Here is a 13,571-nt window from a genome sequence, read left to right as displayed (position 1 = left end):
TTGGACATACATATATTTATTCTCAGTTCTTTCTTTGGAAGTACAAGGAGAGGAACACAATTCATCAGATTAGTGATAAACCAAACCCAAAAGCGTTTTACAGTCCCTGTGCATGTACCTCTACCTCTGAGCATCTGACTAGAATGTCAAATTCTCCTCAACTAACATTAACTCAATTTCTTTTCCATATGACAACAGCAAAGGGAATACCCAGGGAGTGCAGCTGTATTCCCATGGATTCATGTTACAGAACTCCTTCAGTTGGCAGTAGGTTTTTGCTTGGATCAGTATGAGCTATCCTAAAAGTAGTTAAATGCTGCAGAGATCTTCAGCTAACTCAGGAAGGCTTAGGAGTGCTAGGAACCAAATCAAAACTCAAAAAAATTAACTTCCAAGTTCTGGGGAGATGGAGAGGTCCAGGTAGAATGTTTTCAGACCGGGATCCTGATGTGAATGCAACAGCAAACTATGGGGGGGATTGGCTGCATGGCTTGGTGCCCTTGAGGTGTAGCTCTGGAAGGCCTTACATGCTACCCCTGACAGAGTTCCACACTATTGCATTGAAATGACTTCTGATATGCAAAGTAGCCTGTCTGGGTGCTCTGTATGGCACTGCATTGTGGCTAAATGCAGAAAATAAACTGCTATTGTGAGAAACACCCAGAAAATGGTGGGGTTTTTTTGGCTTCTGAATTGTTCAACCTGCCTAAAGCGTACTACACTGTTATGACCCCATTTTATCCTGGTGGATGCAATGCTGGAACCCCAGAACATCGCTGCTGAAGGTTCAGCCAGTCCCACCAGCCTTGAGAGGATCAACTCACCTCTTGCCTCATCTGCTCAGGCATGGAAATAGTTGTTACTCCTTTTTTGAATCACTCCAGTGTTTCCAGATACCTGGTGTTTGCGATGGGTTCGGCATCTCTGATCGTTGTAGATAGAAGAAGTTGCACTGTCTTTGAATCTGGAGCTCAGAAGAGCAGAACTTGCTGCCCCTGACCTGCCAGCTGACCCTCGTTTCTTAGCAGGGGATTTCCTTCCAGCATATGCTGGTGGCTGTGACATGTCCCTGTGTAAGTAGTACCTCAATCTAGTTCTGAAGCTGCCTTTCCCTTTCTTTAAATATGCTGGTTATTTTGTGTGTATTTCATGAAATTCTTCCAGTTAGGGAAACTATTATGGACAGCTGTTTGGTGTTGTCTGCCACTTGTTTCAGAACACAAAGTGAACCAACCAACTCCATGAAAGGCAGGGAGTTTCCAGCTGCTTGCTTTGTGTTATAGTTCCTCTCCAGGTCTCTGAGCTTCTTCCAGGCCTTGGTTCTTCCCAGCCACCTGTGTTTCTTCCTCCTTTAGGAGTGGTCAGCACGGCTCAGAAACATCATCCCTCTTGCTCCTGGCTTTTCTTTGCTCCCGGTTACTCTCGTGGAACATCCTAACACACATACAAGTATCCCTGAGATAGCAAAATCCCTCCTTTCAGCAAAGAGTATCTGTGATCTCACTGATGTGTTAAGAGGAAAAGTGCTGGAAGTCTCAGTGCTCAGAAGGCTTCTGTTGACTTAGAGCAGAGTTAAGCCAGGAGTTAGTGGAACACCTGTATACATTATTCACATTAGAGGAGTGTCACATGCTTCATGAAAACTCCAACCCTAATGCCACTTGGAGTGCACCCATATTTGTAAAGAATTTGGTATCAGACTGTGGAAAATATCCTCTCAAGTTGTGTCTGAGTCAATAAGTTCCTCTGTTTTTCCCTGCAGAAAGACAAATTCTTTGTGTACGAGGAGTACTGCAGCAACCACGAGAAAGCACTCAGACTGCTGATGGAGTTGAACAAGATCCCAACAGTGAGAACATTCCTCCTGGTAAGCACCTTCTCTAGCACTCTTGACTTAACAATCTGACTATGCCCTGTACTCATAATAACCCCTTGGTATCCCAGGAATGCTGGGCATTTTGCAGGTAGGATCCATTCCAGGTATGGAGCACTCAGGGTGGATGGGCACTGAGGTAACTGGTGAGTTGAGGCACGGAACTGAGCACCCCTCTGGTGTTAGTGAGTGCAGGGGAAACAGAGAAGATTTTTTTTTAATTATTTTTTTTTAAGAAGCAACAGAAAAAATGAGCACAGATTGTTAATAGAGTAATGCAATAAGTCAGCAGCGGGACTGAGGCTAATTCCCATTGGATTTGATTCCCTGCTCAGTTCTCTAACCAATTCACCATCTGCAGGCTCACCAGAAAAATGTGACCTGCTTCTGACACGCTTTTCCCCATGAGTCCAGTTGTGGACAGGAAATGTAGTCTGGATGAATTGTTTTGACTGCATCATTGCTGCTTATATCAAAAGTGACCCAACTCCCCATCCAAGCCATGCATGGTGGATCTACACTGGGAGGGACTGTGACCATGCAGCCTTCAAATGCCTCTTAAGAGTCTGTGTTGGGAGGAGAAGCAACCAGTGGACAGTGCCTTCTGCCCAACATTTCTTATTTTTCCTTCTTTTCTTGGTTGTTTCTCCTCCTTACTTTCACCCCCGTTCTGCTTGCCCCTGTGCATGCATGGCATCTGGAATGGGGTTGGCACATAGGTGAGGCACATCAACTTTTTTTCTAGTAAATTCTGTGAAGTAAAAGGCTGTCTTTTTGCCAAGGACCTGCACTTCTTTCTGCTTGTCCTTCTGCTCTTCTTTCAGACTTTTGCCAAAGATCTGCTCTTTCCCAATTTAGTACAGCAAAAGAAAACTTCTGCATAAATGTCAGTCACAAGCAGGGCCAGAGCATTCCTTTAGCCACAAAATACAGGCCTCAGAGGGAGCAGCAGGGACAAGCCCTCATGCTGATGGGTAGGCAGAGTCTCTTTGTCATGTCTGAGTTTTAATGAACCTTGTTAAGCCATTACTCTGAGTCACCAAATGACCCTTTCCTTGTTCATGGGTTCTTTGGGTGCTTCTGTTGAGGGAAACTTGAGAAAGAGGAGAAAAATTACATGTAAACACTGTCCTTCCCAACACTCAGAACGTTCTCCACGTCCAGTGGATTGACAAAGCCTCCTATCTGTGTTACTGGCAGCAGCTGGCAAGCTGATTACAAGGCACACAGAAGATGTCACACTGTCTGCTGTGGGTTGCTGCAGCACCTGAATCCAAGAGAGTCTTAAAATAGCAGTAAATATGGGAAGAGAGGCTGCACTGAAGTGTCTACTTTGCTGTGGCTGCTGTAATTTCTTCCAGGCCTGCCCTCCCTTCTCCACTGCCTCCTATAATGCCACTGTGCAGGGAAGGCAGTGTTAAAATACAAAGCTTTGCTTGTGAGGGTAGATTTGGCCTGATTGCCCCCTCACAGCTGCTGAAACAGAAAATGTGGGAATGTGTTTGAAAAATCAGTAAGTGTTAAAGGGCAGTTTTGAGCCCAGAGCTAGAGAGAGGGCTGAAAGAAGAGATGGGAAGGACTGAATCACTCGAGACTTGGAAAATTGGACAGGGAGCATTGTAAGCTGGTAGCCAATGCCAGAGATCTAGAATAGCCTGGGGAGGGGTTATTTTACAGACAATTGTCTGTAAAAATACCAGTTAGGACTAATGAGATTTTATGTATGATGTCTGTGAACATTCCTTGAAGAGAAGGATTGTTGAACTACAGCCAAAAACCCACTAAATTTCAGAATGTGTCTGAGCCACAGCACACATTTCACAGGGGAAAATGTTACTGGTGATGCCCCAAAGCAGGCCCTTCTTGGCTGAACTGCATTTAACTTCAGCTTCTGTGGACAGGACAGGTTTGCAGCTGGGGTGATTTTTGGAGCAAAGTCCATATTCATGATTGAACATAGGAGTGTGGACTAGTTTATCTGAAGTGGATTTGAAGTCTTTCTGAATCCACTACCTGTCTCTGGCAGCAGCCAATAGCAACAAATAAGGACAGATCAAGGACTGTTAAATGTTTTTTTTTTTCCCAGTGCCATACCCAATTCTTACAATTCCCTTTATGTTAATTCTGAGAAATGAATGTCCATAATCTATTGGGAGGTTCACGTGTGCTGGTTTAGGCAGCCAGTGCACCCAGGCTGTTTGTCCAGCTGTGCTCAGGCATAATGTTTTGCCAGAGAATTGGTGGATGTGATGCAGATGAGTCATTTGTTCCAATTCCAGTTCAGTTTCCTTCAGACATAAGGGCTGGACTAGAATTAATGACATGATTGCCAGTTAGTAGGCTTTATTTTAGCCTTCAAGAGTTTGCTGGACCAATAGTGTAAAACCAGTGAACAAAACCAAATGGTCATACCAGTTGTGGGGGTAGGTTGAATTCTTTCAGGTAATGGTGCATCCAGGTTTGCTGATTGCCACCCCTCTGTTATGATGTTTTTTGAGCCACCAGCTGTATAATATTTCTCTGAGATGATACCTTTCTGCACAGCCTTGTTATCCACAACCAGTTTTCTTCTCTCGATGCCTGCAGGGTCGATGGCTCTGTGTCAGTGGTAAATGAAGTGCCATCTCCTGTACCTTAGGTTTGACAAAGTGTTTTGTGACTTTAATGCATGTTGTAGGAATACAGAATCGTGTCAAAGAGCACCTGAAAGCTTTGTGTCTGAGGTAACATTTCTTCCCTTTTTTGACTATAGGGTTGTATGCTTTTGGGAGGCAGAAAGACGACTGACATTCCACTGGAGGGTTATCTGCTGACTCCAATTCAGAGAATTTGCAAATATCCACTTCTGCTTAAGGTAAACCAAAGAAAGTATTTCTCCAGATGGTTGTTTTATTCTTCAAATGATTCTGCATTTTTTTAACCCTGACTTTTGTTGCTACTACTGCTTTCCTGAAGGTTGGACTGTCTCTGAAGAAAGTGGTTTTTTATGGGTACAGGTGAAAAGGTGCCTGATGCTAACAGGGTGGGTGCTAAATCCTATAATGGGTAGACCAGACAGGGTCTTTTGACTTCAGTTCTCTTCAGATGTTACTAAGGCTTGTGAGGGCTATTTCAGCCACTTCCTGTAAAGCTTTGTTCAGCCAGAATCGTGCCAATGTTCCGAGGGATTGGGTGGCTCTGGGGACTCCAAACTGGATATGTCTTTCATCACAATGTGTCTGCTTTGAGTGTGTTTAGGTCAGTAATGATCAAAATCCTGTATCATCTGACAGCTGTTCGTCAGCTTGTTTGAAAACTGTTTGGTTGTCTCAGATGATTCCCAGTGGACGGGTGTGATTGCAGAAATGAGGACTGTAAGTGGCAGTAATTGGCCCCTGTGTTGGTATTCTTACCATAGCAGCTAAAGAATAAAAGACCTGAAGAGAGCTAAGTTGCCTCTCATCCCTCCAGGTCAGGACAAGGAGAGGGAAAAGGAGAAAGCAGTTTTTGGGACAGCTGGCAGCACCAGTGGCCTTGTGGACGCTCTGTGGCTGACAGCCATCGGTGTTCTGTGATGTCAGTCCTTCCTCAGCCAGAGTCACACTGCATTTACTAAAACGAAATTAATTAAATAAAGGAGGAGCTTCCCTCACACTTGGAAAGAAAGGTCCCTTTCTGAGTTCTGGAAGAAAGTAAGAGCTCTGTGCTGAGCTGGTACTCTTGGTCCCAGGCTGAGCACATGAACCAGCTGTGTCCTGTACAGCTGTTGCAGCGCTGTGCCCTTCCCCTCCCCAGGTGAAGGGGTTTTGTAGGTACGAGCTATTTGGCTCAATACTCATCTGCTGTTCCACTGAAAATTGTAAATTACTTATTTCATCTGATAAATATTTAAATGATTTATTTCCATCCAGCTGCAGAGCCAAATTTTCAAAACTTGTCTTTTCTACAGGTGGAATCATTCTATTGCCTACACAGTTATCTAAAAGCAATCTTTGAGCAGCTTTATCCCAAAATTTCCTGAACTTTTTGAATGAAATCAAAAAATCACTGTTGGCACCCCATATTTCTTACCTTTTACTCTGTGTCCTTGATGAGCTGGTGGTAGCTCTGAAGTCAGTGTAGTTTCCCATGTTGGGTCTGACCCTGCAGGGTGGAGACCATCAGTCATCTCTTGAGCATGGTTTGGGGATCTCTGCTCTAAGCCATGCACGTGCATGACTGTCTTAGAGAACTTCCTCTGTTACTTCTGCACCTCAGTACCTCTGTTTTTTCTCTTTTTAGCATTGCTGTGTTGCTGGATCACCCATTCCTAATTAGGCCTGCTTAATTTTTAAGATCTTTGGGAAGCATGATTGAGTGCTAGGCTTCTATCAGTTTGGATAATCTGTAGACCTTTCTGTCTGCTGGCAGGACCTTGACTGGCAAATTGAAATTTCTGTGCTGTTTTAAAAGCTCTTCAAAATACTAGAATGACAAAAGCTGCCAATAATGCAAATTCCTCTGAAATTTCTAGACTTTTTACTCAAATCTCATGAGAATACTGACTACAGAAACACACCTAAAAGAAATGCACACCTTTGATTACAAGGTAGCAGCATCATTGATGCAATAATGTTTTGGTGTTCTTCAGCTTAACTTTTCCCATTCCGTGGTGCCCCTCTAGGGCAGGTCTTCCAGCAAGAGCTCTGACCAAGAGTCTCCTGATGCTGCATCCCATTCTTCTATGGGTTTCTTTCTGTATCCAGGCCGATAGAAATGACACACTGTTCACCACTTGAAATTTCCGGGACAGGAAATACGAGCTTTCAAAAAAAACTGAGGGGAATTAGGTTTTTTGATTAGGCAGCAAATCTGCCTCAGTCAGTGAGATTATGCCATGACTAGAGGTTGTTCAGCTCAGAAAGTACCAGTGACCATTAGAAAGTGTGGTGGATTGTGATTCTCAAAGGTAGTGAATTCATAATGAATAAACTGTGTCCTGTTCAAGACTTGTTTGATACTGTCTAGCACAAAATTACCAGAGTGGACACAAATGTCTCAGACATTAGAACAGCTCAGGGAAAATACAGGCGTGTTCTGTTCGTGCGGACCAGAAAAATGGAGCTCTAAAAAAAGATAGATTTAAAAATAGCACAACCCTCAATTTAAGTGTTTGCTCTCCCTTTGCTACTGAACTGCAGTTATTGCTCCTGAAATAGCTGGTTTGTATTCATGGGGATTGGATCTTATTTTATCTAATTCCCAGGGCAAACAGATACTGTTGTATTCCAACTGATGAGAGAAGTGATAGACCAGAGCTAGCCTACTTCCTTCTTTTACCTTTGTTTTTAGCAAGAGCTTGTGAACATCCAGGTTTTCTGATAACTTTGATATGACCTTGTTTAGCATAAGTATTTAGTGTAGCTGAGTAGTAGGTTTGGTAAAATTGGTATCCACCATGGAATTCAGACTTGTCTGTGTTTGAAAACCAACCAGAGCAGTAGAGCAAGGCACATATTTTAAATGCTGAACTATTTTTTTTATTAATATCTTATGTGAGTATTCCTCTTCAGGATAATAGCATCTGGCATGGGGTTGATTTGTGTTACTTAATGAGGAATAATAGGCTGGAATATCTCCAAGTGCAGACACACTTTGGGCGTATATTACAATAATTTCCAAAACCGTATGGCATCCTGCAACTGGTGACCTTATATTTTCTCATCCTCTGAGTTTTTTTCACTAGCAAATGGTGGAGACAGAACAATGATTCAGATGATGGTGATTGATAAACTTCAGTTCTATTTGTAGTTTCCCAATTTTTGTGACTCAAACTTTGCAGCTTTGGAGTGGCTGACTGTAAACAGTTTTTGTTTGTTTTGGTTGGGTTTTTGGTTGTGTTCTTTTCCGTTTGTTTGGGGTTTTCTTTTGGTTTTGTTTTGTGGGGGTTTTTTTTGGTTTTTTGGGTTTTTTTTTGAGTTTGAGCAATTCGGTTGCTTTCTTTTTGTCTAATTTACAAGCCTTTTATATGGTTTGAAGGCTGAGACTCCAGCCTAGCTATGGCATTTCATAATCTCTGTACAAATAGAGAGGTAATGATATTAATATTTTTGCCCCTAATACAGTTCTTACCTGCTTCAGACAGCATGCAAAAAAATTCATGTAGAATTTGCTGGTCAGTAAATTACTTCCTTCTAATTGAGAAAGGGGCTTGGACCAGGCTCAGGCAAAACAAAACTGTGCTGGGCATTGTCATTTGGGAGGAGGAAAGGAAGCAGAGGCAAAAGGATGCACAGACCTTGAGGGCATAAACTGTGTGAGCCACTCGGAAGCAGCAGGTGCTGCTGGAGAACTCCCTGGTGTTCCAGCAGAATGGTTTGGATGAAGGCAGCTCTGTCCCACCTGGGGGACTCAAGCAACCAGTCTGAACCCTACTGCTGAAGAGTAAAAGCAGCTGTTCTGTAAACCAGTCTCTGAACAAAAATAGCCTTTTTTCCTTAATAAAGAGCGTTTCTGTCAGCCAGAAGCAAACCCTGGGGGAGTGGTGATCATGAGTTAATCACACCATCGGGGTGGGGATTAGGCAGTCACTTCTGTCTCCTTCCTCCCAGCACTGGAGGAATGTGCAGCACATGATTGTAGCACCCTGAGGCTCCTGAGAGCCCAGAGCTGTCCCAGGGCCTGTGCCCTGTCTGAGCCCTGTTCTGTTAAGGAATTGCTCAGACTCCAGCCAGAAATGCACATTCCACTTCTGATCCTTTAAAAATATCTCAGTGTGTACACAACTCCGGGGACGATTAGGGCAGTAATTATGTATTGCTTCATGTGGGGAAGAGTCATTGGCCCTGGGAGGGGAAGAAAAGCCTGGATGCAAAGAGCAGTGACCAGATTCAGAATCCCCTTGGAAAGGAAAGCCCAGCAGTGAGGCACACACAGGCTTAGTGAATCACTGCCTGGACTTGGAAAGGGAAGGATGGGAAGCTGGTGGTGTGGATGCAGAACAGGATGAAGGAAGGTTAACTCCCTGTCTCCCTCTTCTCCCTCTCCATTCCTTTCAGAGCTGTTCAAGAAGCAGAACCTTCTATTTTTCTACTTGGCCATAATTGAATATATTTATCTCTGGGGGTTTGGCTTTCTTTTTCTTTTTTTCCCCCCAAAAAAAGCGGTGTTGCTCTCAGATTCATGATATTGTGTGGTTAAATCCAGCTCTCTGTAGCACAGCATTAAAAACCATCGATGCCCTACAGAGCTGTAAGGAACACTGCCAATTTATAAATCATACTGCTGTCTTCCACACTTCTATATATAACCACAAATAGCTGCTAATATTTATAAAACTGGAAACATGTTTTTGCTGCATTTTAATTTAGCATGTATCGTAGGTTTGATGGCACATTAAATCTAATCTATTTTATCTGATTTATCATTGCTTGTCAAGTATTTACCCTGCAGAGACATTGACATAAATTACAAATTTTAAAAATATGCAGAATTAAAAAACTAATGTGATTGGCAGGTACACAGATGAAACTTGATGTAACATTTATTTTTTGATTAGTTTAAGTGTAAAATAGATTTTAATACAGGCATATATTACAAACTGTAAAATACAAATGTAAAACTCCCAGTAATATTTATATTCACTGAAGGTGGCTTGGGTTTTTTGTTGGTGGTGGTTTCTTTTAAACCACATTTTGGAGCTGAACTGTTAAGTAACACAACTTTTTGAACTGCTCAGCACAGAAATGAGTTGTATTTGCTCTCTCTGGGAGCTGAGGGCTGGGGCTCTGTGACCACATTGTGTGCATGCCCTGGGCTGGGCTCAGTCCTGGCAGCAGGGATTGCACCACCCGGGGCACAGTGGCAGCATCCATCACACAAAACCCGTGTTAAACCATGTCTGAGTGTTCTCAGGAGAGTAAAGACAGGAGGAAGGAATTTCTAAAATACAGAAACTTGTAACTTCCAGCTGCAAAGCGTGTTTGAAGTACACCAGCAGTCAGTGTTGTGTGGCAAGGGAGGACATGGGGAGGGGTGACAGAGACTTCTTAAAAAAAGGTCAGTTAAGCAGAATAACATCCTTTTTTTCTAGGAAATACTGAAATTGCATTTACATTTAAACCCTCTCTTGTTTCCTCTGCCCACCTGTATTGTTTGCTCATCATCCCTCCTGCCACCTCTTGGCATCTTCCTCTGTGAGGTTCTTCAGCACAATCAGCAAACAGACAAATGTATGAGCAGATGATGTGTCTTACTTCTTGTGATTTAGTTCCTATATTTAGATTCTGTAACGTTTGGAACTCTTTTAGCTTTCAGCTATTTAAAACAGTATCTGAGATTGAAATACTTCAGTTGGAAATGTTTTTACTCCACTGCATAATCCAAACCTGGCCTTTGTGATTAGAGGGGCTGCAGATGTCCCTCTGTCCTTCCTGGCACTGTTCAGGAGGACACCAGGGCTGGATGGAGATGCTTGGAGTGCTCTGTTACTCCCTTTGTAAAAGAAGTTGTGTTCTGTGTGTAGGTGTTACGAGTGACACAATGTCAATCTTCACAGCTATGAAAGAGGCATGAAACAAAGGGAAAATCCTGTGCCCAGAGGGCACAGTTCCCATTTCCATCTTAATTCTTTAAAGAACAAAGATAATCTCTTTTTCCCGGCTTGTGATACAGAATACCTTTGCAGATCTTTTTCCCCCAACAAAGAAGAGAGAAAAGTGTGTTTTATGAATTATTTTAAGAAACTCTTTGCAAGGAATAGTTTTCTGCGAGTGGCAGCAACCTCATTTCCTGGCCCTATTAGTGCACCAGTTGCAATACATGAGATAGTAATTCCAGACAGCAGTGTCCATGGACCTTGTGGGGGACAGGGCAGTCATACCCAAGGTTTGCCACCTGGTCTGTCTCTCAGCTGCCTTTCAAAATGTTGTCAAATGCTCTCAGAGTTTGCACATCATAAATGTGTCACTGGAAGAAATCAGTACCTGGAGCTCCCTCCCTGTGTTTTGGAAGTGCTGAGCTCTGCTCCCTTGGGCAGTGGCACCGTCAGGGCAGCACGACTTGTCCTCACGTGGCTCAGGCTGGGGAGGGGCAGGTTCTCTGGGTGCTTCTGAAGCTTAGGCTGTTGGGACAAGTGGCAGCCCCAGCCAGTGCCATCCCTGCCCTTCCTGGCCTCCTCTCCTGCTCCTGGGGTGGGATTGCAGCAGGATGGAGTGGGGGAGATGCTGTTTGTCACAGCAGGGGCCTGCTCTGAATGAAGAGATCTCTCTCTGTCTTGGGGTATTTTTGGAAGGGACATTTAGACAGTGCTGGTGTGTCCATTTCCAGTGCAGTGTGGGTGACACTGGAGCTGCAGACCTTCATTGATTTTTACTGAGAGTCCTCTGTGTTGGAAGCATGGAGCAGAGGGTGGTGTCCCCAAAATGCAACACCTCTCTTGACCTTCTTTTCAGCAAGAATAGAGTAAAAACTTCCATAGGGAATGTTATTTTTGGTATCAACTGACATTTGTAGCAGCAAGCCTCCTTTTCCTGTCCACGTGTTACTCACTCTGTGTATCACAGAGTTTGAAATCATTAACTCCTCTCTCTGAGTGGGATTCCCAGCTGTCAGCACATCACCCATCCATCTCCTCTGGCATCCATCTGACAAGAGCCACTGTCAATCTCCATTGTATAATTTTCTGAAAAGAGAAATTGTAGCTGTGAATAAATTACCAAATACTGAATCTGTTAAAAAAATGGAATTGCTTCATTTCACTGGACAAGCATCAACATTCCCATAGATTCATTTGGACCTTTCTGTCTGTGTGGGAATGAGAGCACCTCCCATTGCCATATGCTGATTCTCATGAGACCTGTCACTTGCATTGCTTAAAGGAGCACCAGTGGCCAAGTAGTTTAATCTCAAGATGCAGATTTCACTCTAAAAAAAGGAGAAGTTGATAAATTAATAGTTAGAGTATGTGGTACTTCTGTAATACTGGATCTCAAGATAGTTTACTAGTGCTAGTGATTTAAGTCTTGCTCCAACTAGTATGGGGAAGCAGGGAGGAAGCACTGAGAGGGTCTGTGCAAAGACAGAAATGAATCTGTACTGCTTTTAGCTCTAGCTTTCTCCTTTCAGATATGCCTTGCAATGGTGCTGGTGTCTGAGCACCTCAGTGTGTAACTATTTATTCTACAGTTACTCCTGCTAGTAGAAAAGTACAGCTAGGTTTGCACAAACCTGTCACATGCTGAAGGTGACTTCTGTCTGAAGAGCTTTGTAGAGCAGATCTGTGAATCTACAATAGGACAGGGAAAGTTCCTTGATTTAGCAGCTCAGTGTCTGGATTAGTGAAATTATTGGATTAGCAGCTGTTAGAGTCACTGTAAGTTAATGCTGCAGCAGAATTTGCCCTTCAGCACACTGCCCTGCACTCTGTCAGGCCACGTAACACGAGCCTAAAAGGCCCAGTGAGTGTGATCTGGAGGTGGTGTTTGGTCAGTTCAGGAGCAGTGCTGGTCCTGCAGGATGTGTGAGCAGCTCAGGTGGGACAGGCCCCAGCAGTGCTCAGGATCACACCGGGAGACAGAGGATGTCAGCTCCCAGCAAGGCAGCACAGCACGAAGGTCTCCCAGTTAATGCCAGAATGGCAAAATCCTGTGTGGTGAAGAGACTTGCTGAGGTTAATGTGCTGATGTGGGGAAGCAAAAGACAAACCAGACCACGGGTTAAGGCTGGTTGGAACCGATGACAGGCATTTGGGGGTTGTGAGCACTCTTTTGGATGAGCAACATCTGCAATAGGCTGTGTTTGCCCTTGGCTGTGGGAACTGTGGGTTGAAGCAATCCAGCTACATTCAGATCACAGTGCTGTGCTCTCTGGCTAAATCCAAACTCATTCTTGTATCTTGTGCAAAATGATATGATGCAGCAGCACAGGATCTTTAAACAAATAACGTATTGAGGCGAAACAAACATAGTGAGAAAGTTAAATATTTCAGGCAATCTAAAAATGTGGGTCTTAAACACCATATTATGTATCCAGATAAAATTACCAGCCTTATTTTAGGTTTCTTTAATGTATTCTTGTCTGATTGTGGCTGACTGTAAAATACTATTGGTCTAGAAGAATGATTGTGAGTTGACAGTGGTTGTGCCTTTTGCCAAACTGGTTAATATTGTCAGATCTCGAGTCTTCCCTCTGCTGTTTTTCAGTGGACAGGTTTTAACTGGACTGTTGTGCTTTGAAACAAGTGAAGCAGAGACCTTGTTTGTCCGTGTTAGAACATGTGCCCTAGCCTTCTAAATATATGAACATAAAGCAAACACATGTGACACAGCAAAACGTATTTGGCTTTAACTGTCCTTATTTGGCGTATTTAACATGAGCAATTACTTCACTTAATTCACAGCATTCCTATTAAACCTGTGCAGATGAAGAACAGAGAACAGCATCTGCAGTAACATGCCCCCAGATTCTCTTTAATTTGAGGTGGTTCTGGCATTTTCCTACAGGTTTGCTCACTAATGCTTGTACCTTTCCACGAAGCACTTCTAAGTTTCATGTTTTCTCTTTTTTTTTAAGGAATTAGCTAAGAGGACTCCCTCTAAGCATCCTGATCACCCAGCTGTCCAGAATGCTCTGCAGGCAATGAAGACAGTCTGCACAAATATCAACGAGACCAAGAGACAGATGGAGAAACTGGAAGCCCTTGAACAGTTGCAGTCTCACATTGAAGGATGGGAGGTAGGAT

General features: G+C 43.5%; 1 protein-coding gene across 2 annotated transcripts in view; it reads left to right on the top strand.

Moving 5' to 3' along the window:
• Positions 1-13,571, top strand: part of PREX1 (phosphatidylinositol-3,4,5-trisphosphate dependent Rac exchange factor 1) — a 146,335-nt gene that overhangs the window by 65,278 nt on the left and 67,486 nt on the right. For both annotated transcript variants that reach the window (XM_039382335.1, XM_039382334.1), the window contains exons 4-6: positions 1,763-1,867; positions 4,626-4,727; positions 13,403-13,564. In XM_039382335.1, the coding sequence (XP_039238269.1) occupies positions 1,763-1,867; positions 4,626-4,727; positions 13,403-13,564 (369 nt within the window). The remainder of the gene's footprint in view (positions 1-1,762; positions 1,868-4,625; positions 4,728-13,402; positions 13,565-13,571) is intronic.

This window comes from Pipra filicauda, unplaced genomic scaffold, assembly GCF_003945595.2.
Source record: "Pipra filicauda isolate LSUMZ 115617 unplaced genomic scaffold, ASM394559v2 scaffold265_size1292809_pilon, whole genome shotgun sequence".
In the NCBI taxonomy this organism is placed as follows: domain Eukaryota; kingdom Metazoa; phylum Chordata; class Aves; order Passeriformes; family Pipridae; genus Pipra; species Pipra filicauda.
This window is presented reverse-complemented; position numbering and strand designations above follow the sequence as displayed.